General features: G+C 46.2%; 1 protein-coding gene across 1 annotated transcript in view; it reads left to right on the top strand.

The window, feature by feature from the left end:
• The window catches only part of veph1 (ventricular zone expressed PH domain-containing 1), an 84500-nt gene that overhangs the window by 38560 nt on the left and 21400 nt on the right, over positions 1–24540 (top strand). The window contains exon 12 of the mRNA XM_072461262.1: positions 20146–20263. Coding sequence (XP_072317363.1) covers positions 20146–20263 — 118 coding nt within the window. The remainder of the gene's footprint in view (positions 1–20145; positions 20264–24540) is intronic.

The following is a 24540-nucleotide window of genomic DNA, read 5'->3' as shown; positions in this document are numbered from 1 at the left end:
ACGCGCCCCAATGGTCCTTTTATTACGCCTACTGCTGAATCTGTGACGCTGTCACATCTTCTCCCCTTTGTTTTACCATCAAAAAGCTATTTTATTTTGAATTCTTGGCAAAATGTGCGGCTTTGCCGCACAGAGACCGTGACTTTTTGAATAAAAATGTGGATATCTTTTGATGGTCCACCCCTGAAGATGAGTCTCACCAAATTTCAGGTTGATAGGGCTGACGCCCTGGGAGGAGTTTGTGAAAGTCTAAAGTGTAAACATGTTCTGGCAATTTCCCCATTGGAATAACATGGGAGGTTTCAGTCATCGCTACGGCAAAGCCATAACAATTATGACATGGGTCTCATTGACTTTTTTGATGGGGATGCTAAAATTGAGTTGTGTGTCAAATTTCATATAATTTCGCAAAACTAAACATTTAGCCTCCATATAAAATCTGTAGGGGGCGCTGTGGCGCCAAATTAATTTATTTCACTTCAAGTAGGTTTAGGGCAAAGAGTTTAACAACTGAAGAAGAGCTAGTCTCCGGTCTGGAGAGACGGGAGATGGCGGAGGAGAGTGGGTCGGTGGTCGAAGACGTTCTGGACGGCGTGGAGGAGCAGACTTTTCTGGCTGCACGTGCCCGGAAACGTAAAAAGTCCCTTAGCTCGTCCGAGGGTTCTGGGAATGAGCAGCAGGATGAGGCTGAAGCTATTGATATCCGGAGTGAGAGCAGAGACTGTAAGGTGATCATAAAGCTTGCACAGGATAGTGCATCCTTTAAGGAGTGGAATTCAGTGGCATTGTCAAAGAGCCTAACTGTAGCTGTGGGAGTGATCAAGAGTGCGAGTGTCCTTAGAGATGGCTCGCTGCTGGTCGTGTGCAAGGACGCGGCTCAGCAACGGAAGGCGATTGGAACTAAACGTCTGGGTGGAAAGGACATTCTTGTGTCTGATGCTGAAAGAAACACGGTCAGAGGAGTTATCGTAGGTGTCCCTACGGCGACGTCTGTGGATGAAGTTAAGGAGAATTTGACTGGAGCTACGGTGGTGGACGCTAGGCGGTTGAAGGTGACCCGGTATGGGGTAAGATGTGCCAGCTTGTCGGTAATGGTAACGCTTGAAGGGAGGTGCCTGCCTAGTAAGGTGTTCATTGGGTTCATGTGCCATGACGTTAGGCCATATGTTCCGCCGCCCCTGCGTTGCTTTAAGTGCCAGCGCTTTGGGCATATTGCAGCGGTCTGTAGAGGGAGGCAAAGATGTGGTAAATGTGCAGGAGATCACGAGTATGGGAAGTGTGACGTGGGAGCAAAACTGAAGTGCTGTAACTGTGGGGAAGAACATAGCTCTGCAGATCGTTAAAGGTATCTCAAAAAATTGAATAACTTTAGATGCCCCACTTGTCCAGAGGACGTCCGCCGATTTTGAAGTCGGTGGGCAAAACGCCCTAGGAGGAGTTCGTCAAAGTTTGACGTGAACAAAATGACTAACACAGCGTATTTTCATTTTCAAAGGAAGATGGCGGCCATAGGGTAAGTCTGGGGGCGTGGCCACAATGATTTTTTTTGTTCGTCCTCACGAGAGGAATGCGTGTCCCGAATTTCGTAGCTTTACGCCAAAGTTGACCTCGGGGCGTCTCCCATAGGCGCAATGTATTTTGACTTTTGTCGGTGGCGCTGTCGCGCCATTTTTTAACGAAAAAAAAAATGGCCCAGAAAAAATAAAATTTTTCGCCGATTCTGAATTTTGGGCAAAGTTTGGTGAGTTTTTGAGCATGTTCAGGGGGTCAAATTAGAGATCAAAGCGCTGAAGAAGAACAAGAAAAATAATAATAATAATATTTTTAGCAAAAACAATATAGCCGTTTTTACTATAACAACAAATGATACATCGTTTGAAAGCTCTAAGCCTTCCCGATGCCGCCATGGGGTGGAATCATCATTACGAGCGCTTACGCGCTCGTCACTCCCTATTCCGTCGGGATGCCCCGCCCACTCCCCATAGACTTCCATTGATTTGAGCAGATACAAGCATGGCCCATGCCTGCGGCATGGATTCTCGCATACGGGACGATGCCAGGAGGGTTTTTGGAGGAATGCAGCGCTTCGCGCTGCTGTTGTCAACAATTAGTGAATGGGCTACGCCCATTCACTAATTGTTGACTATTTCTGTCATAGCAGGAGTAAGTATGCATGATCCATGCCTTCGGCATGGGCTAGTTCACTGTACTTGCCAGGGGCGACGGGGTACCAAACATGCGGGCTGCGCCCGCATGTTTGGTCAGACAGTTGCAACGCTGCCTTCGGCAGCGTTGCGGGAGCAATAGGCCCTCCCCCTGCTGGGGCTCGGGCCTAATAAAAAATATAGCCGCAAGCGGCAATGATCGGCCCTCGCTACGCCGCCGCCACGCCGCAAGAGGAGGGGGCGCTAACGCGCCCCAATTGTCCTTTTATTACGCCTACTGCTGAATCTGTGACGCTGTCACATCTTCTCCCCTTTGTTTTACCATCAAAAAGCAATTTTATTTTGAATTCTTGGCAAAATGTGCGGCTTTGCCGCACAGACACCGTGACTCTTTGAATAAAAATGTGGATAACTTTTGATGGTCCTGAAGATGAGTCTCACCAAATTTCAGGTTAATAGGGCTGACGCCCTAAGAGGAGTTTGTGAAAGTCTAAAGTGTAAACATGTTCTGGCGATTTCCCCATTGGAATAACATGGAAGGTTTCGGTCATCGTTACGGCAACGCCAACAATTATGACATGGGTCTCATTGACTTTTTTGATGGGGATGCTAAAATTGAGTTGTGTGTCAAATTTCATATAATTTCGCAAAACTAAACATTTAACCTCCATATAAAATCTGTAGGGGGCGCTGTGGCGCCAAATTAATTTATCTCACTTCAAGTAGGTTTAGGGCAAAGAGTTTAACAACTGATTCTAATTTGACGCAATTCGGACTTTATCTGCTTAAACGGCAGAAATTTTAAATATGGGAGATTTCTGAAATTCTAGCTACAGTTTGCGGCTTCGCCGCACAGAGACCGTGACAGGTATCAATGTAATTTGGATAACTTTTGATGTCCCACTCCTCAGTAGCATTTTCACCAAATTTCAGCTTTTTAGGGCCAACGCCCTGGGAGGAGTTCGTAAAAGTACGACGTTTGGAAAAACTCCGAAGTCATGTTTAGCCATTTTTGAAGCAATATGGCCGACTTTTGGTTGGGCGGACGGCGTTGCCGTAATAATATTTTTTACTTCTCTTGTCACCATCTACCTCTGCGCCAAATTTCATGATTCTACGATCAGATTTTTTTTGGGTCATTTCCCATCTCTCAATGCATTTTTGGAACATTTGGGGGCGCTGACGCGCCAATTTTTTTTTTTAGAAAAGGGAAATAGCCAGAATGTAGAGAGGCACGATTTTTAGAGGTGTGAACATTTTTGTGACTTTTCGTCAATGTTCACTGGGTGAAAAATAGGGGGGTTGGTCCCGAGAATAAGAAGAAAAAGAAGAATATAGCCGCAAGCGGCAATGATCGGCCCTCGCCACGCCGCCGCCGCCACGCCGCAAGAGGAGGGGGCGCTAACGCGCCCCAATTGTCCTTTTATTACGCCTACAGTGTCAGTCAAATTTGCTGCGCCGCCGCACAGAGACCGTAGCACTTAGAATATAAATATGGATAACTTTTGATGCCCCGCTTGTGTAGATGATATTTCCCAAAGTAAAGCTTGATCGAGCTATTGCCCAGGGAGGAGTTTGTTAAAGTGTGAAGCATGAATTTGAACATTTCAAAGATTTGGCGTTTTCCCATTTGTGACAGTATATTTGCAGCTCCACAGCACAGAGACCGTACCACTTGAAATCAAAATATGACTGACTTTTGATGCCCCGCTTGTGTAGATGATTTTCCCCAAATATGAGATTGATCGGGCAATCGCCCTAGGAGGAGTTCGTTAAAGTGTGAAGCGTAAAAATGTGGTCATTTTAGAGATTTCGCTGTTTTCCCATTTCTGACATATATTTGCGGGTCCGCCACACAGAGACCGTGACACTTGGAATCAAAATATGGATAAGTTTTGATGCCCCGCTTGTGTAGATGATTTTCTCCAAATATGAACTTGATCGGACAATCGCCCTAGGAGGAGTTTGTTAAAGTGTGAAGCGTAAAAATGTGGTGATTTGAGCGATTCTACGATTTTCCCATAAGGATAACATGGGATGTTTCTGTCATCGCTACGGTTACGCCGTACAAAATATGACTTTGGCTCTCATACTTTTATGATTTGGATGGCAAATTAGAATTTTGTTCAAAATATCATGTCATTTGGAAAAACTATTGTTTATAGGCCACTCTGAAGGCCAAATAGTCAGAATTCTGGGAAACGTTTGCGGCTCCGTCGCACAGAGACCGTAAAATCTATCCTTAAAATTTGGATAACTTTAGATGCCCCACTTGTCTAGAGGACGTACACCGATTTTGAGGTCGGTGGGCAAAACGCACTAGGAGGAGTTCGTTAAAGTGTGAAACAGAAAAATGTGGATATTCGAGAGATTTAGCGGTTTTCCCATAGGGATAACATGGGAGGTTTATGTCATCGCTACGACTACGCCGTAAAAATTAAGGCATTTGTCTGATTGGCTTTTTTGATCGGGACGCCAAAATAGAATTTTGGGTAAAGTTTAGAAAATTTTAGTAAAACTAATTTTTGACCTTCAATGTTAATTTAAAGGTCACTCTGTAGGGGGCGCTATCGCGCCCATTTCAATTTTGTCATCATAAACTGGTCCAAACTAGAAAGTTGAACAACTGATTCAAATTTGGTCCTAATCGGACTTGTTTTGATCAAATGGGAAAATTTTTTAGATCTGCAATATCCCAAAATAAGTTGTCCAACTTTGCGGCTGCGCCGCACACAGACCGTAAAAGGTATCTCAAAAAATTGGATAACTTTAGATGCCCCACTTGTCCAGAGGACGTACACCGATTTTGAAGTTGTTGGGCAAAACGCCCTAGGAGGAGTTCGTCAAAGTTTGACGTGAACAAAGTGGCTAACACAGCGTGTTTTCATTTTCAAAGGAAGATGGCGGCCATAGGGTAAGTCTGGGGGCGTGGCCACAATAATATTTGTTTTTTGTCCTCACGAGAGGAATGTGTGTTCCGAATTTCGTAGCTCTACGACAAAGTTGACCTCGGGGCGTCTCCCATAGGCGCAATGTATTTTGACTTTTGTCGGTGGCGCTGTCGCGCCATTTTTTAACGAAAAAAAAAATGGCCCAGAAAAAACAAAATTTTTCGCCGATTTTGAATTTTGGGTAAAGTTTGGTGAGTTTTTGAGCATGTTCAGGGGGTCAAATTAGAGTTCAAAGCGATGAAGAACAAGAAAAATTAAAGCCGCAAGCGGCATCCAACGGCCCTCGCGGGCCGCCGGCCTTCCGACTCTGCGCTTTCGACTTGATAAAGATGGCGCCCTTATTGTGTGTTGAATAAAAAAAGAACTTGACAGACGGCGACACAATTGACATGGCCAATCCAGTGCAAATGAACACAAGTGTCAGTCAAATTTGCTGCGCCGCCGCACAGAGACCGTAGCACTTGGAATAAAAATATGGATAACTTTTGATGCCGCGCTTGTGTAGATGATTTTTCCCAAAGTAAAGCTTGATCGAGCTATTGCCCACGGAGGAGTTTGTTAAAGTGTGAAGCGTAAATGTGAACATTTCAGAGATTTCGCTGTTTTCCCATTTCTGACATATATTTGCGGGTCCGCCACACAGAGACCGTAGCACTTAGAATCAAAATATGGATAAGTTTTGATGCCCCGCTTGTGTAGATGATATTCTCCAAATATGAACTTGATCGGACAATCGCCCTAGGAGGAGTTCGTTAAAGTGTGAAGCGTAAAAATGTGGTGATTTGAGCAATTCTATGATTTTCCCATAAGGATAACATGGGATGTTTCTGTCATCGCTACGGTTACGCCGTACAAAATATGACTTTGGCTCTCATACTTTTGTGATCAGGATGGCAAATTAGAATTTTGTTCAAAATATCATGTCATTTGGAAAAACTCTATTGTTTATAGGCCACTCTGAAGGCCAAATAGTCAGAATTCTGGGAAACGTTTGCGGCTCCGTCGCACAGAGACCGTAAAAGCTATCCTTAAAATTTGGATAACTTTAGATGCCCCACTTGTCTAGAGGACGTACACCGATTTTGAGGTCGGTGGGCAAAACGCACTAGGAGGACTTCGTTAAAGTGTAAAACATAAAAATGTGGATATTCGAGAGATTTAGCGGTTTTCCCATAGGGATAACATGGGAGGTTTATGTCATCGCTACGACTACGCCGTAAAAATTAAGGCATTTGTCTGATTGGCTTTTTTGATCGCGACGCCAAAATAGAATTTTGGGTAAAGTTTAGAAAATTTTGGTAAAACTAATTTTTGACCTTCAATGTTAATTTAAAGGTCACTCTGTAGGGGGCGCTATCGCGCCCATTTCAATTTTGTCATCATAAACTGGTCCAAACTAGAAAGTTGAACAACTGATTCAAATTTGGTCCTAATCGGACTTGTTTTGATCAAATGGGAACAATGTTTAGATCTGCAATATCCCAAAATAAGTTGTCCAACTTTGCGGCTGCGCCGCACACAGACCGTAAAAGGTATCTCAAAAAATTGGATAACTTTAGATGCCCCACTTGTCCAGAGGACGTCCGCCGATTTTGAAGTCGGTGGGCAAAACGCCCTAGGAGGAGTTCGTCAAAGTTTGACGTGAACAAAATGGCTAACACAGCGTGTTTTCATTTTCAAAGGAAGATGGCGGGCATAGGGTAATTCTGGGGGCGTGGCCACAATAATATTTGTTTTTTGTCCTCACGAGAGGAATGCGTGTTCCGAATTTCGTAGCTCTACGACAAAGTTGACCTCGGGGCGTCTCCCATAGGCGCAATGTATTTTGACTTTTGTCGGTGGCCATTTTTTAACGAAAAAAAAATGGCCCAGAAAAAACAAAATTTTTCGCCGATTTTGAATTTTTGGTAAAGTTTGGTGAGTTTTTGAGCATGTTCAGGGGGTCAAATTAGAGTTCAAAGCGATGAAGAACAAGAAAAATAATAATAATAATAATATTTTTAGCAAAAACAATATAGCCGTTTCCACTATAACAACAAATTATACATCGTTTGAAAGCTCTAAGCCTTCCCCATGCCGCCATGGGGTGGCATCATCATTACGAGCGCTTACGCGCTCGTCACTCCCCATTCCGTCGGGATGCCCCGCCCACTCCCCATAGACTTCCATTGATTTGAGCAGATACAAGCATGGCCCATGCCTGCGGCATGGATTCTCGCGTACGGGACGATGCCAGGAGGGTTTTTTGGAGGAATGCAGCGCTTCGCGCTGCTGTTGTCAACAATGAGTGAACATTCACTCATTGTTGACTTTTTCTGTCATAGCAGGAGTAAGTATGCATGATCTAAGCCTTCCCGATGCAGCCATGGGGAGGAATCATCATTACGAGCGCTTACGCGCTCGTCACTCCCTATTCCGTCAGGATGCCCCGCCCACTCCCCATAGACTTCCATTGATTTGAGCAGATACAAGCATGGCCCATGCCTGCGGCATGGACTCTCGCGTTCAGGACGGTGCCAGGAGGGTTTTTGGAGGAATGCAGCGCCCATTCACTCATTGTCGACTATTTCTGTCATAGCAGGAGTAAGTATGCATGATCCATGCCTTCGGCATGGGCTAGTTCACTGTACTTGCCAGGGGCGACGGGGTACCAAACATGCGGGCTGCGTTTGGTCAGACAGTTGCAACAGACGGGACGTTTGGTCAGACGGGAGCAATAGGCCCTCCGCCCTGCTGGGGCTCGGGCCTAAATAACACGGACAAAAATAACTGTACTGTCAATATTTTAACTGTAGGATGTAAAGCTTTATCCAAATGCACGGCGCAGACATGTTGGATTGTCTAACTCGGGATTCTGAAATGTTGCCCGAGTTTCCAAGTAATAATTCTGAGATGTGAGAGCCAGATCCAGACTTTTTTTTAAAGCTTTTTACCATGTTCTAACATTGTTCCCTCATCAAAACCATACCTGGAGTTGTAGTAGCTTCATTCAAGGTAGTTTTTAGTGAAAAAAACACAGCATTCTTGAATTTCCCCGATGACGTGGCTCCGAGATCTTCTGTGCTGTTTTAAGTCCATAAATCATCACATTCTGAGCATTTCACCCTGGAGAGACAAAGAGACCACGAGAATGGACTGTTGAGCAAGCTTTATTCGAGAGTTATTTGGCGCTCAGACCCCAGCGGAAGACGTTGCAATCATGGGCACTCCATGATCTATTTGTATTAGATGTCTCCCCCCAAAAACCCGGGGTCTGAGCAGCTGTGTCCCAAGGTTATTACTGATACTCAGAAAGAACATGACAGCAGATACTTAATATAGAGTAGACTGGTCAGGCCACTAGGCCGCCATTGATCACGTGGTGGCCCGAGAGGGGCGGATGCGTAGTGACTGGGAGAGTAGGGGGCGATGCCCTGAAAACTCGAAGCGTCTGAAATGGAGGCCTCTATTCACGGACATGTGGTGAAGGACCGGGGACAGGAATATGAAGCACCTGGGAGTAGATAAGAAATGACGTAGACACGGGGAGAGCAAGAGGATGCTGCTAGGGAACAGGTAATGAGGAATATGAACCACCACCAGTATTTGTTGCGAGACGAGACTTACTAGAGATGCGAGGGGCGTTGAGCCACCAAGATCGGAGGCAGGTAGGAACGAACATACGAGCAGAAGGGCCCGAGTTGTTAGAGGGCTGTGGACGATATGCCCTGAGTGGCCGCGGATGTAGCGGCTCCTATTCTAAACCAGTGCCCGGTGTGAAGACGAGAGGGCAGATTGCATGGGATCGATGTTACCCTCTGCATGTGCTGCAGTCATGGGCTGGCCTCCTGGAGTCAGGAGCACCGGGGATGAGGTCCGCCGTAGTTTGACCCGATTGCGAGTTTAGCCGAAGCTCTAAGAGGCAGAATGAGCCACGTGTGCGGCTATGAGATGCAGGGGTTTTGCCTTTAGGGATTTGAAAGTTACATGATAGACTTCTAATACCCCCCAAAAACAAAGGAGGCGGCAGACGACAGGAAGTGGAGGTGTTGGCAGACGCGGAGCGTGGACAGGATAGCGCCGGCAGACGGCAGAACGTAAACCTGGAAGCGCCGGCAGAACGTAAACCTGGAAACGCCGGCAGAACATAAACCTGGAAACGCCGGCAGAACGTAGACCTGAAAGCGCCGGCAAAACGTGGACCTGGAAACGCCGGCAGGACAGCAGAACGTAGACCTGGAAGCGCCGGCTGAACGGCAGAACGGAAACCTGGAAGCGCCGGCAGAACGTAAACCTGGAAGCGCCGGCAGAACGTAAACCTGGAAACGCCGGCAAAACGTGGACCTGGAAACGCCGGAAGGACAGCAGAAAGTAGACCTGGAAGCGCCGGCTGAACGGCAGAACGGAAACCTGGAAGCGCCGGCAGTACGTAGTTGCGCGCACGCAGTGCACCGGGGAAGACGGCGGAGCGCGCACGCAGTTGCGCGCACGCAGTGCGCCGGGGCAGACGGCGGAGCGTGCACGCAGTGCGCCGGGGCAGACGGCGGAGCGTGCACACAGTGCGCCGGGGCAGAAGGGGGAGCGTGCAGGCAGTGCGCCGGGGCAGACGGCGGAGCGTGCAGGCAGTGTGCCTGGGCAGACGGCAGAGCGTGGACAGGAGAGCGCTGGCAGAGCGTGGACAGGAGAGCGCCGGCAGGCGGCAGAGCGTGGACAGGAAAGCGCCAGCAGGCGGCAGAGCGTGGACAGGAAAGCGCCAGCAGGCGGCAGCGCGTGGACAGGAAAGCGCCAGCAGGCGGCAGCGCATAGACCTGGAAGCGCCGGCAGAACGTGGGCTGAGAGTGCCGGTAGACGGCAGAACGTGGGCTGAGAGTGCCGGTAGACGGCAGAACGTGGGCTGAGAGTGCCGGTAGACGGCAGAACGTGGGCTGAGAGTGCCGGTAGACGGCAGAACGTGGGCTGAGAGTGCCGGTAGACGGCAGAACGTGGGCTGAGAGTGCCGGTGGACGGCAGAACGTGGGCTGAGAGTGCCGGTAGACGGCAGAACGTGGGCTGAGAGTGCCGGTAGACGGCAGGTGCCGGCAGGCCTTAGATTATAAAAGAGTTTTAATACCCCCCCCAACCAGAGGACGCGGAGCGTCCGTGTAAAAGCGCCGGGAGTCGGAGACGGAATGATTTGTCATGGAAAAATTAAATACCATTCCACTCGTGGAGGAGGCGGAACCGGAAGTGAGGTGGGACCGACGCAGTCACCAAACAGATGAGTCGAGAGGGGAGGGGGCGAAGCTAGCCAGGTCACGCAGTGTGGAATAAACTCTGAAGCAAGATGGCCTTGGAGGAACAGATTTGGCCCATGAAAACAACCAGAGGGGCCCGGAGCGGGCAGATTCCAGGGAGAGGGACAGTTAAGGAACAGTCTGTGGGGCTGGACAGACTGGTACGGTGCTGCAACTCCTTATACGCGCATGCGGGAGGAAGCCGGTTTGACAGGCAGTTTGAATTGAATGGCGTGGCTTTTTTGTGCAGTGCTTGCGCTGGTCGCTTAGCGATATAACAGTGAGTGTAGCATGACTAGAATTACCGTACTTTCGGGCTATAGAAAGGTGTTCCAGAATGGAAGCTGCCCTGAAATTTGGGAAGATTGTACATAGCTGGCCGCGCCGTCATGCACCCACGGTGTAACGTGGGATATTTTAAACGTGAATATATAGTACATGATGCAACGTAACGGTTGTCTTTTGGACCGGGGGAATTGTGGTGTGCCTGCGGACTGGGCACATGGACCCATTTCTCGTGAATATGAGTGAGACGTGCTGCGCATTTTATTTAATTTTATTGTTTATTTATATTATCTATTTATTAATAAACTCACAGAGTGTTTGGGAAAGCTGAGGAGCAGATACCTTTTCCAATGAATGAGATCGGACAGAGCTGAATAAAAGCCCTAAAAAGGAATGAATGGCACGATATGTACAATGCATGGAGCTGCCTCGATCTGTTCCACAGAGGAGCAGCGTGCGTGAGGTGAGAGGGCGGGGCAAGGATGTTAGGAATGAAAAACGAAAGGTAAGTTAGATTGTTGGAGACACCGTAGTTGAGAACCTTGAAATCTTGCTAAAGATTGTGATTCAAGCAATATTCGCGAGATGAAGACAATGTAAAAATACTTAATTTCGACTGGGGACATCGCTGGGCGTTCGGCCTGGGGGCCCCGTATGGCCAGCGGCGGGCCTGGGACAGGCCCCCTGGAGTCGAGGACAGAGAGCGCTGACGCGTGTTGGAGCCTGACGTGGAGAGGAGCGTGTTCTGGAGCTGCTGCGCGATGAAGCTGGACCCGGTGTCAGTGTGATCCGGTGGAGAGACGCTGTGGCGCGGGAGGAGCCACGTGAAGGAGACGTCCCGACGCTCGATGCGGAGGAGAGGCACCGCGGCGTGCGCGGAGCGGCTGATGATTTCCTGGTTCCTGCTGCGGGGCGCGCGGCAGGTGGATGGGAAGCGTTTCGAGCGAAAGTGAGGAGTTCTCGTAATGAAAGAACGCGGCGGGCCGCTCAGCTCTTCCGGGTCAGGTGGGTGCGCTCTTCCGAAGCCGGAGGACTGCGGGAGGAGCCGGAGCCCCCGTGAGAGGAACACGGAGGGTCATCTGATATGAACTCTGACATAATATCAGTCGCAGTACGGATTGAGCGGCCACTCACTGAGAGCGTTGATTGGGGATGAGGAGCAGGTACGAGGGCCATGGTGCAGACGCCCCCTGACCTTTCACCCTCCTTCTTGGCCGGGAAAAACTGCATAACCTCTTTGGGATAAGCGCAGAAACCTGGGAGAGTCCATGGTGAAGTGAGGGATCTGACTCTCGCAGACGGACAGGCGGGCGCCCGCTTGAGTGAGATGATGGCGCTGGGGAGAGGGGTCCTTCCATGGTGGCCTTGACGTAGATGGATGGAGTTAGGTCTTCCAGGCTGAATTTACGCAGGCTTCATTTCTGCTGTTAAATCACAATAATTACCACTGTCAACAGAATCTACACCAGAAGATCTACAACAGTGTCTCTCAAAAAAATGGGCTAGTAAAAACTGTCATCTGGTTCTATGTAGTCTTTGAATTAGTCCTTTTTGTATTTGTATCGAAACGTTGCTCAGGACACTCAAAATTGCTGATAATTTCATTTTTTTTTTTTTTTTCAAGGCACGCTAGTGTTCCTCAATCAATGATACCCGGAGAACAGAAGCTCATGCAGTTCAATGTCAATACCTCCCAGAAAATCTAAAACACATTTATTATTAATATTGACAACAATCTGTGACACATCAATATGACAGAATACAAATAATAATTAAACAATCAAATACATGAAATCATTCATTCATTTTTCATTCATTTTCTACCGCTTGTTCCCGTTCGGGGTCGCGGGTGACTGGAGCCTATCCCAGTGACTTTGTGCCTTAGGCGGGGTGCACTCAGGACAAGGGCCAGCTCGTCGCAGGGATAACACGTGAAATAAAATATGTCCAAACTTGGGAGTGAGACGTTTGTTGCCTCCGTAGCCTTCAGCGAGTGTTGCTCTCTTCGCCTCTTCATCTTGATCAGATTATGATGAACTGTGACGGGAGACGGAGCCGGGTAAAGAGGGTTGCATGAGGATACACTCTGCACTTTGATAAACCCTCTTTTCGTTTTTTAAGGATTTTTTGGCCCGTGGACTTTATTAGACAGGACAGCTGGGCGTGACTCGGGGATGAAAGAGAAGGGAGGACGCCGGGATTCGAACTCATGACACGCCAGCACAACCCTCCATTCTTACACATGATTAAAATCTGTGACTTTTATGTGAGCTCATACTGTATGTTGTTCTTGCCTCTATTCATTTAAAGGTCCCATAACATGCAAAATCGACTTTTCAGAGCTTTTAACCTTCTTACATTGCTATTTGTGCTTCATATATGTACCCAGAGTGTTTTTTTTTATTGATTCCCGCTGTGTTTAGCTATATTACAGACTATCTCCTTTCCTCGAATCTCCAAACTGACGGCGGGTGTTCACAGGACCGCGTCATAATCACAGGCACGCGTCATCATTTCCGGGTTGGTGAGGGGGTCCAAGGTCTGGGTGATATTTCTTAGCTATTATGTTAAGGGTGTTGCACAACCCTTATTATTATCAATTATACACTTAGGATAGACTACGAAACGTGAAAAAAAGCACGTTATGGCACCTTTAATGTCACATTTTTATTCTAATTTATACTTTACTGTCTAAAACTGGCTATGGTAATTTCTTGAAGGGAACAGTTTGTGAATGGGAGTGACTTAAGATTCAAACCCTATCCTTCCTTTGCTTCTCAATTAAATAGTTACTGAAGCCTGAATAATTTGTATGAGCAATTGTATACAAGGATTTCCCCCCCATGTATTTATTTACGACCTCTTTTTTGACACTCAAATTTGCTTTACCTTGCATTATTCTTTCACCTGCACCTGGTGATGGTACTGTGGCCGTAGCTGGCCTGGGGTAAACTGATGGAAATGTGGGTGAAATGTCTTGCCTGAGGACACAACAACAGTTCACGCTTCTTGCTCTCACATCCCAGTGCCTTTAAAGTGTTACTTCACTTGTGTCTTTTTGCTCGCGTATAAGCTTTTCACGCAATGGACGATATGAGATACAATGAGTAAAGATGTTTTTGATCAACTTTATTCTGGCTTAAATACATTAAACACAAATAATTTAACTTTTAATACATAAAAGTCTGAACTCTTCTCCAAACCACGTGCTTTTACTGACAGAGGACTGTGGAGTACAGAAGTAAAAAGTACATTTTTAGATATCCGTATTTTACTTAAGTACATTTTACAGTGGATATATTTTAATATTTCTCCAATACATTTGTCAGCATTATTATAGTATTTGTACTTTATACTCCATTAAATTATTGAATAGGGCGGAAAAGTTACCTTTGAGACCAACAGAAAAGATTTTGGCATCACCATAGTTTGGAGTTGATGTCCTAACTTTGAGCAAATAAAATCATAAACCTAAAAAAAAATTCAATATGAAATCTATTCAGTTGTTTTCATTGAACAAAAATCTGTAAAATATTTTTGTATCCATACTATATTACAACTTTTGGTGCTCAAAAATCTGTCTGAAACACTTTTACCTTAAAGGTCCCATAACATGCAAAATCGACTTTTCAGAGCTTATAACCTTCTTACATTGCTATTTGTGCTTCATATATGTACCCAGAGTGTTTTTTGATTGATTCCTGCAGTTTTTAGCTACATTACAGATCTCCTTTCCACGAATCTCCAAACTGACGGGGGGTGTCTACAAGACCGCGTCATAAGGGCAAGCACGCGTCACCACGCTGTAGAAGTAACACCAGATTTATTTAGTCTCAAAGTAGTGTTGATCTGAAGTTGTATCGTTTCTCACTCAGTCGCGCGGCAGGAGCAGCGCAGTGCGGAGCTGACAGCTGTGGGACTACGTCACGGGTGGGCGGGGCACACACGCGCTCTGAGACTACGTCACGGGTTGGGCGGGGGAGCCAGATCGCTCTTCGCAAGGGTGGGGGCGAATATCAAACCAAGCCGTTTGCATTTCCGGGTTGGTGAGGGGGTCCAAGGTCTGGGTGATATTTCTTAACTATTATGTTAAGGGTGTTGCACAACCCTTATAATTATCAATAATACACTTAGGATAGACTACGAAACGTGAAAAAAAGCATGTTATGGCACCTTTGAAAGCACAATATTTTTCATGTCATACATTTGACATACACTTTTACTTTAGCATTTATTTATTTTTTGCTTCTGTGTCTGTACTTTTACTGACATGACAAAATATTAACCCTCTTCATTACAAAGACCCTAAAGCCTGCATCTCCATCTCGATTAAAACTCACACATTCCTGCTTTGACTCTTACATCATTTTATATCAGTATTACACGAACCATCCATCATTTCACACTGTACTTTCCCACTGTACTTTCCCACTGTACTTTCCCACTATACTTTCACACTGTACTTTCCCACTGTACTTTCACACTGTACTTTCCCACTATACTTTCACACTGTACTTTCACACTGTACTTTCCCACTGTACTTTCCCACTGTACTTTCACACTGTACTTTCACACTGTACTTTCACACTGTACTTTCCCACTGTACTTTCCCACTATACTTTCACACTGTACTTTCCCACTGTACTTTCACACTGTACTTTCACACTGTACTTTCACACTGTACTTTCCCACTGTACTTTCACACTGTACTTTCCCACTGTACTTTCCCACTGTACTTTCACACTGTACTTTCCCACTGTACTTTCCCACTATACTTTCACACTGTACTTTCCCACTATACTTTCACACTGTACTTTCACACTGCACTTTCCCACTGTACTTTCACACTGTACTTTCACACTGTACTTTCCCACTGTACTTTCACACTGTACTTTCACACTGTACTTTCACACTGTACTTTCACACTGTACTTTCCCACTATACTTTCACACTGTACTTTCCCACTGTACTTTCACACTGTACTTTCACACTGTACTTTCACACTGTACTTTCCCACTGTACTTTCCCACTATACTTTCACACTGTACTTTCCCACTGTACTTTCACACTGTACTTTCCCACTATACTTTCACACTGTACTTTCACACTGTACTTTCACACTGTACTTTCCCACTGTACTTTCCCACTATACTTTCACACTGTACTTTCCCACTGTACTTTCACACTGTACTTTCCCACTATACTTTCACACTGTACTTTCACACTGCACTTTCCCACTGTACTTTCACACTGTACTTTCACACTGTACTTTCCCACTGTACTTTCACACTGTACTTTCACACTGTACTTTCACACTGTACTTTCACACTGTACTTTCCCACTATACTTTCACACTGTACTTTCCCACTGTACTTTCACACTGTACTTTCACACTATACTTTCACACTGTACTTTCACACTGTACTTTCACACTATACTTTCCCACTGTACTTTCCCACTGTACTTTCACACTGTACTTTCCCACTATACTTTCACACTGTACTTTCACACTGCACTTTCCCACTGTACTTTCACACTGTACTTTCCCACTGTACTTTCCCACTGTACTTTCCCACTGTACTTTCCCACTGTACTTTCACACTGTACTTTCCCACTGTACTTTCCCACTATACTTTCACACTGTACTTTCACACTGTACTTTCACACTGTACTTTCACACTGTACTTTCCCACTGTACTTTCACACTGTACTTTCACACTGTACTTTCCCACTGTACTTTCCCCGGTGTCATCTGAACGCAGCACAATACTGATGTTCCTGTAAAGCGCAGATGTGCCGCTGCTCTCGCTCACACATGCTCCTTGTTTCTCTGTATCCTCAGGCACAGAGCTTTCGCCTCCCAATCTCACTTTTGACAACATGCAGAAAGCGCTGATGTATCGAGCTCTCTGAACGCGCTTCTCCTGTTTCAGCCACAACCTGAGTGTGTTTTGTCTTGGTCATTTACTTTACCGGCTGAAAGCAGCGGGTCAATAGGCCGAGCACATTAGCTACCTGGAGTTCCACAGTGGAGTTCATCTCATTGTGTGGAATGATCTGCGCTTAAACAGATCTTTGCAAGTGCTACAGGGCTTGAGCGCGGCTGTGTAGATCAGAAGGAAAGTAAGATACAGTAATGTTCCAATCATGTGGGTGTTTAAAGAATGTTGTGGGAGATTATCAGCACCAGACAGAATCTTAGAAATGCCCTTATGTTGTGTAAAATTATGAATAATGACTAAAATGAATATCTTCTTGATACTTTTTTGGATAACGACGTTCAGACAATGCATCAGGTGATAGAATTTACGCTGGTCACAAATAGGAATGTCAAGATTTTGGGGTTAACAGGCCATCTCGTCAGCTCCAGGAGGCTGAGCGGGACAGGGCCTGGATGGGAGACCGTTGGACCACCAGGTGCCACAGTGGGGCGCTATAGGGAATGTTGTTGTGTTCTCGGGCAAGATAGTGAAGCATTTTGAGTGCCTGGAAGGTGTAAAAGCGCAATTTAAATACACTGTAATAATAATGGGTGCACGGTGGCAAAGCGGTTAGCTCTTGCCTCCCAAGATTCCCGGACCAGACAAACATCACATGATCTCTCTGGGTGGAGTCTGCATGTTCTCCCCGTGTTACCGTGGGTTCTCTCCGGGTTCTCCGGCTTCCTCCCACCGTCCAAAGACATGCATGTGTTAGGTAAAAATGGTGACTCTAAATTGGCCCTAGTGAATGAATGTGAGAGTGAACTGTCTGTAATGTCTATGTCTCTGTGTTGGCCCTGCGACAAGTTGGCCACTGTCCAGGGTGTACCCCGCCTAAGGCCCAAAGTCACTGGGATAGGCTCCAGTCACCCGCGACCCCGAAAGGGAACAAGCGGTAGAAAATGGATGGATGGATGTAATAATAATAAATAATTAATCGATAATCGTGTTTATTCAAGTCACAATTTAATCATGATTATTTTAGAAGCAATATTAATTAATGACTTTTGATTTCCAAAAACTGGTCGCACACTATTGTAACAGTCATGTATCACTATGAAATAAAATTAAGGATTTCACTTTGTGTCATTAAGTGTGAATAATCATTACATAGTGATGTTTATTCTCAATATAATTCAAATTCGATATTGTAAAATCCCTGGTCACAAACTAAATGCAATGTTTTGTCTGGTTTGTGTTTAGGGCCTCAAACACCCTTTTTTCCCTCTCCTACATTGTGTCTCGGAGGCTGCTGCAGGTCCTCCATCATCTACTTAAACAGAGCCTTTCCCCAAAACAGCCAAAGATAAATATGTATTATCTGGAGGGTTTAAGTGTCACTGAAGTGTGTTTGGAAGTGTCTAACTCTAACCATGTGCAGGCTTGTGTGTGCAGGCTCTTGTGTGCAGGCTCTTGTTTGCAGGCGAGTGTGCAGGCTCTTGTGTGCAGGCTGGTGTGTGCAGGCTCTTGTGTGCAGGCTCTTGTTTGCAGGCGAGTGTGCAGGCTCTTGTGTGCAGGCTGGTGTGTGCAGGCTCTTGTGTGCAGGCTGGTGTGTGCAGGCTCTTGTGTGCAGGCGGGTGTGTGCAGGCTGGTGTGTGCAGGCTTGTGTGTGCAGGCTCTTGTGTGCAGGCGGGTGTGTGCAGGCTGGTGTGTGCAGGCTCGTGTGCAGGCTGGTGTGCGCAGGCTGGTGTGCAGGCTGGTGTGCGCAGGCTCGTGTGTGCGGGCTTGTGTGCGCAGGCCTCGTGGGTGCAGCCTCGTGTGCGCAGGCCTCGTGGGGCTCGTGTGCAGGCTCGTGTGTGCGGGCTTGTGTGCGCAGGCTCCGTGGGTGCAGGCTCGTGTGCAGGCCTCGTGGGTGCAGCCTCATGGGTGCAGGCTCGTGTGTGCAGGCTCGTGCATGCGGGCTCGTGCGTGCAGGCTCGTGTGTGCAGGCTCGTGTGCAGGCTCGTGTGCAGGCTCGTGTGCGCGGGCTCGTGTGTGCTGGCTCGTGTGCGCAGGCTTCGTGTGCGCAGGCTTCGTGTGCAGGCTTTATGGGTGCAGGCTCGTGCGTGTGGGCTCGTGCGTGTGGGCTCGTGCCTGCAGGCTTGTGGGTGCAGGCTCGTGTGCAGGCTTCGTGGGTGCAGGCTTGTGCGTGCGGGCTCGTGCGTGCAGGCTCGTGTGTGCAGGCTCGTGTGCAGGCTAGTGTGTGCGGCCTCCTGTGTGCAGGCTCGTGTGCAGACTCGTGTATGCAGGCTTATGTGTGCAGGCTCGTGTGCAGGCTCGTGTGCGCGGGCTCGTGTGCGCAGGCTCGTTTGTGCAGGCTTGTGTGCAAGCTCGTGTGTGCAGGCTCGTGTGCGCAGGCTCCTGTGCGCAGGCTCGTGTGTGCAGGCTTGTGTGCGCAAGCTGGTGTGAAAGCTGGTGTGCAGGCTCCTGTGCGCGGGCTTGTGTGCGCGGGCTCGTGTGCGCGGGCTTGTGTGCAAGCTCGTGTGTGCGGGCTCGTGTGTGCGGGCTCGTGTGCGCGCGCTCGTGTGCGCAGGCTCGTGTGCACAGGCTCTTGAGCGGGCTCATGTGTAGGCTCGTGTACAGACCTGTGTGCAGGCTTGTGTGTGCAAGCTCGTGTGCGCGGGCTCGTGTGTGCAGGCTTGTGTGCAAGTTCGTGTGTGCGGGCTTGTGTGTGCGGGCTCGTGTGCGCGGGCTCGTGTGCGCAGGCTCTTGAGCGGGCTCATGTGTAGGCTCGTGTACAGACCTGTGTGCAGGCTCGTGTGTACAAGCTCGTGTGCGCGGGCTCGTGTGTGCAGGCTTGTGTGCAAGCTCGTGTGTGCGGGCTCGTGTGTGTGTGGGCTCGTGTGCGCGGGCTTGTGTGCGCAGGCTCGTGTGCGCAGGCTCTTGAGCGGGCTCATGTGTAGGCTCGTGTACAGACCTGTGTGCAAGCTCGTGTGTGCGGGCTCGTGTGCGCGGGCTCGTGTGCGCGGGCTCGTGTGCGCGAGCTCGTGTGCGCGGGCTCGTGTGTGCGGGCTCATTTGTCCGTTATGTGGCCCTTATATTAGGCTCAGCTCACTTCCTGTTTCCTTTTTTACTGAGACTTATGGAGGACAATATGGATGATGTAGAACAGTTTGTTTCCTTCAAATGTTCCTCACCTGAACTAAGCCTTTGAAAGTGTGTAGGTTTTAGTTTTTCATCATTTTGCACGCAGACAATGGCTGAATAATAGATATGACCTCACATTATTCACTTTCTCAACCGTCAGCGACTTAGTGATGATTAATGACATTCTATTAAGTGACTTTTTCTTATTGATGATTGATTTGCTTAGCCCATAATTCCAATTCTAAAACAAATATCTGACGCTTTGTCTGGATTAAAAATTGTGTTTATTGTGCAATTTCTCGCCTCTTAATTGGATGGACATGTTTGCGTAATCCAACCTCCATGACAGTTTGTGTGATTTTTACAGAACAAAATCAACTGATCCCTGTGTGATATGAATGGCTTCCACGTGTGGTTTAAGGCCTGGTCTGTTCTCTTTCTCCAGGACTTGGACAGTCTCCAGACTCAGCTGGAGGAAGTGCGCTTCTTTGACCTCTTTGGCTTCAGCGAGGAGCACCGAGGATGGCTGTGCTTCATGTGCAACAACCCAGAGAAAGCCACGGGTACGACCCGAACACTGCAGTTACACTCGCTTCTGAACAGAGCGGTCACTTTACTCTGAAAGTGTCGCTTCTGTTTTAGGCTTTTAGCATTCTGTGGATCTGCACTGTGGGCCTTACCACGTTCTTGTGAATGATCAGATTTGTTTTGCCCAAACGCTTTATTTAGAATCAGAATCAGAAACAGAAAAAGGTTTATTGTCAATGAACAGAATTCACAAACATAGAAACTTGTCTTGGTGATTCGGTGCAACATAAAACAATGAACAATGATAAAACAACCTATAAAAGAGAAACAATTTAAATCTGCTATGGGAAAGAAATAAAAATAGGCTTTAAGATAAAAAATATGAACACTTACTATTTAACTGCTGAAATGTCAAATAAGGTTTTTTTGCGTCATTTTGAACTTTTTAATTGTTGAAAAAAAACTATAATTGGTTTGGAGTATGGTTCACGTAAAAAAAATAAAAAAGGATTTATTTCAAATGTGGACTTTAAACCCACTGAATGTATCAAGAGTAGTACTAAAAACTAGTTGGTAAATATGAAGGGAAAGAACGACGATGAAATGAAAGAACGATGGATGTTTTTCCAAGCTTGGCAGAGGTGGCTGATGGGTCATACCTGGTTTGCTCTAGTAGTGTCTTTATTGGTGGTGAAGCTCCATGTTTGTAATGCAGCAGGCGGTGAGCTGAGACGCAAGCTGAACACGAACAAAAGTGACGCACAAACACACAACAAAGGTGGGAGCGTGTGTAAATTAGCACGTGGGCTGTTTGCTTTTACAGGGATTGTTTGAATCTGAGGCTCCTACTTTTCAAACAGTGACTCATTCTGAGCGCTCACAAATCGATTCACCTTTTTTGTCCTCTAGCACAGTTTCGGATCAGCCTTTTCAGGCACAAAACTGAAGCAGGATGATGCCAGCCAATCAGCTCTCACCCCAAAGTGTCACAAGTTCTGAAAAAATAACATCTTTAATAATTAGAATAAGACAGCATGTGGGAGGTCTGATGTTTTTCCATAAAGTTCTGCTATGACAATACACTTTCTGGGGTGGAAACAGAATTGACTAATTATGGGAGGAAACCAGTCTGCTACGCCAGCTTTAAGTAATACGACAGGGCGCTCATAAACGCTCTGTGGCAGGACAGGGTTTGTTGTGTCAGGAGTTGATCACAATGTGGAACAGTTGAGATAACAGGAGACGACAGGTGAAGCCCCTCCGTTTGTTTGTATTTAGCTAATGAATAACATGAGAGGTGAAGACCCCAGGGGCTTTTGGTGACATCAAGAGTAACACTTAAAAGCTCGGGCTCGGGTTAAGCACAGCATCAAATGAATGTGGTGTTCGGATCATGACGGGGTGAAACAACAGCACTAGAGAACTAAGAAGAATAACGTTTCCTCCGTTATCTCAGGTGCTGCCGGAGCACGAAGCCTCACAGGGAAATGAGCTCTCTCAGACCGGCTCTTCTTCAAAGGCCGTGTCCGATGGTGTGGGGGTAAATGCTCTGTGTCATCAGTTTGGTGCTGCCACAAGACTCGGAGCAGTCTTTGGAGCTGTGCATCACGAGGTCTCAGAGTAAAGCTGGACATGATTACTGAACATCCTTATTTCTTATCAGTTATAAAGCTCAAGCGATATGTTTTTTTTTATTGTTGTTATTGTGTCTATAGAGTAAAACTTTAACTTATAATGGTGCTAGGAGGTTTTCACATTTAAATGAGAGAATCAAACATTTTCCGTCTCAAAGGGAATTGGTCTTCGTTGCAAAACAAATCACGACAGGACAAAACACACAACAGAGATTATGAAAGGAATTAGATATTCAGGCACACGTGGAGCAAGATCGGCCCAATGTGAGATGCAGTTATTTACTGGTGTTTGTGTTTAGTTACTGGTGTTTGTGTTTAGTTACTGGTGTTTGATTTATGGTTGGAGGCTCTTTTGGTCCTCGTCCGTCACAAAGCTGCATCCAAAATGTTTTCTTCAATACCGTCCAAACTGTTGAAAAGAACTGCAGTTTCAGGAGTGTAGCATCCCCTTTGTCCTCACATGTAAACACGTCAGTTGGCTCTGTATCTCACGCCCTGTGGGAGTTGAATATTGGAAGGTTCAGTTGCACAATGCATCGCCAAAGCCCTTAAGACACCGGGCATAACCGAGAGCTTTCCTCAGCTCTCACATGGAGACAGCGTGCCGACGGTACTTTTTCACGTTTTGATTTACAGCTTCTCATGTGTTTCTGCACCTATCACGACAGATCTTCTAAATCCTCGTGAGTGATGGGACGCGGACGCTGTTACCGGTTATATAAGGCTTCGCCGGCTGCCGTGTGGTGAATGAAAAATGAAAAGTGTTTAGTAATGAGCCTGTTTAAACCTTCAGAGACGTGCTGCGTAATGAGGTGTTTTCCACCAGAGGCAGGAAGCTGTTTGTGGATGGAGCAGAACATGACCAGCAGAGCACACGTGGCTGTTTATTTGTGCTTTGGAATCTTTGGTTAATTGGCGATGCGGAGGATTTAGACTGGTTTATGGAGAGGCGGAGCTGGTACTTGACATTTGAGGGTGTAACTCCTTTTTCTGTCCTGTGGTGTGTCGCACCACCTTGTAGCACAAAACAGAAGTATTTTCAACAAACAAAGTTGCACAACAAGCCAGAGGAAAGCTTTTCTCAAGCATCACAACTACTTTATTTTTAGATTCTGTACCATGTGTTTATGGGCGGATATCTGAGCCACTAGAACTGAAAATGTACATTGAATAATTGAAAGTGAAATGCCAAAACTGAAACTGAATTTAGTCAATTGGTAAAAAAAAATATAATTTTGAAAGTATGAATTGTAATCAAGTACATTTCATTTGTTATTCAGATCTCTAATACTTTCATTCACTTGTATAGCTGAAAATAAACTGAATTTTACAATTCATTTCAAACTATTTCACTTGTTCAGTTTCAATATTTACAGGATGTAACTGCCCTATCATAAGAGATATATATACTGCACATTCAAAGTGCTTCAGGATAAAATGGATGGATGGATGGAAGAATAAAAGAATAATTCATTCTTTTGACCTGTAGCTTAAACTCTGAACCCCAGAGTTTGTCCTGAAGCAGAAATGACAGATGAACTCCTTCTGGCTTTTTTGTAACTGACTTTTTAAACCTGTGATTTTTCATGTCACACCGCAGGACACACTTTAAATTACAGCTTCTTTTTGGATTTAAAGTAGACTCACTGTAGATTTTTTAAAAGAAAAGTGTTACACCACAGGACATTTTTAGTATTTTTTGGTAAAAAACAGAAAGAAATGAAACACAACATCTAAAGCTGTGTAATTTAGAAGACATCTTGTGCACTGTTGAATTTTGTAGGAATAAAAACACAATTTGAAAGTCATTTATAGTGATAACGTGACATCAAGTCCCCACATGTTTCGTCCGCCTCTTTCCTCTGTTTAAGTTCTTGTCATTGTCAATGTTGAGGCAAGCGGATGCTCACTTGTGCAGCAGAGTAAACTAGAAGAGTATAAATTGTTGGCCTCAGAGAGAATCCGGCTAATCCGAAAGCATCTGAATGCTAACATCAGAGCGGGGCCAGTCTCTCGCCATTAAAGGACTTTATGGCGGAAATGTGTTTGTCTTCACGGGCCTTTCTGATGCGTGTTTACAAAAGCATGTGTTTGGTTGGCCTCAGATGGCCCTGCTGAGGCACTGAGCAGTCATTCGCTCAAAAGTCAGCTGTAAACTCTCTGGAAACTGGAAAAGCGTCATCCCAAATACTCCCCACGTCTCCTAATAAACACTTACCATGGAACTTAGGGAGGAAGTTTATGATCAAATATTTGAAGTGTGCTTGATGATCATTGTAAAATATCCCACAGCTCTTTGTATTTTTGGTGTTATCTAGAATATATTTTACAACTTTCTATCCTTCGTACTTACATATTTCTACTGCACGCTTCATTTTGGATGTGACTGTTGGCTTCCATTAAGTGGATTAATCATGACTTTGGACTTCCATTCTAGTTCTCTGCACCTCCATGAATCAGCGGTGACTTTGAGCATTTCATTAACCACATTTACTGGGTTTATTACTTCATTTGATTTCATGTCTTTTTTTTTCTTTTGTTCATGTAAAGCCCAGAACTCACTAACATTTTATCAGCTCAAAGTGAGTAGCTTTACCCTGGACAGGAAACAGCTGATGCTAGCTGCACTATCTTTTTTCAGCTCACAACCTGTGGCGCTGTAGCGTTAGCGCTCAGAG

This window comes from Eucyclogobius newberryi, unplaced genomic scaffold, assembly GCF_026437365.1.
Source record: "Eucyclogobius newberryi isolate DKJ021-1_F unplaced genomic scaffold, fEucNew1.0.hap1 SCAF_10, whole genome shotgun sequence".
Lineage (NCBI taxonomy): Eukaryota > Metazoa > Chordata > Actinopteri > Gobiiformes > Gobiidae > Eucyclogobius > Eucyclogobius newberryi.
The sequence above is the reverse complement of the archived record's forward strand: the minus strand, read 5'-3'. Positions and strand labels throughout refer to the sequence as shown.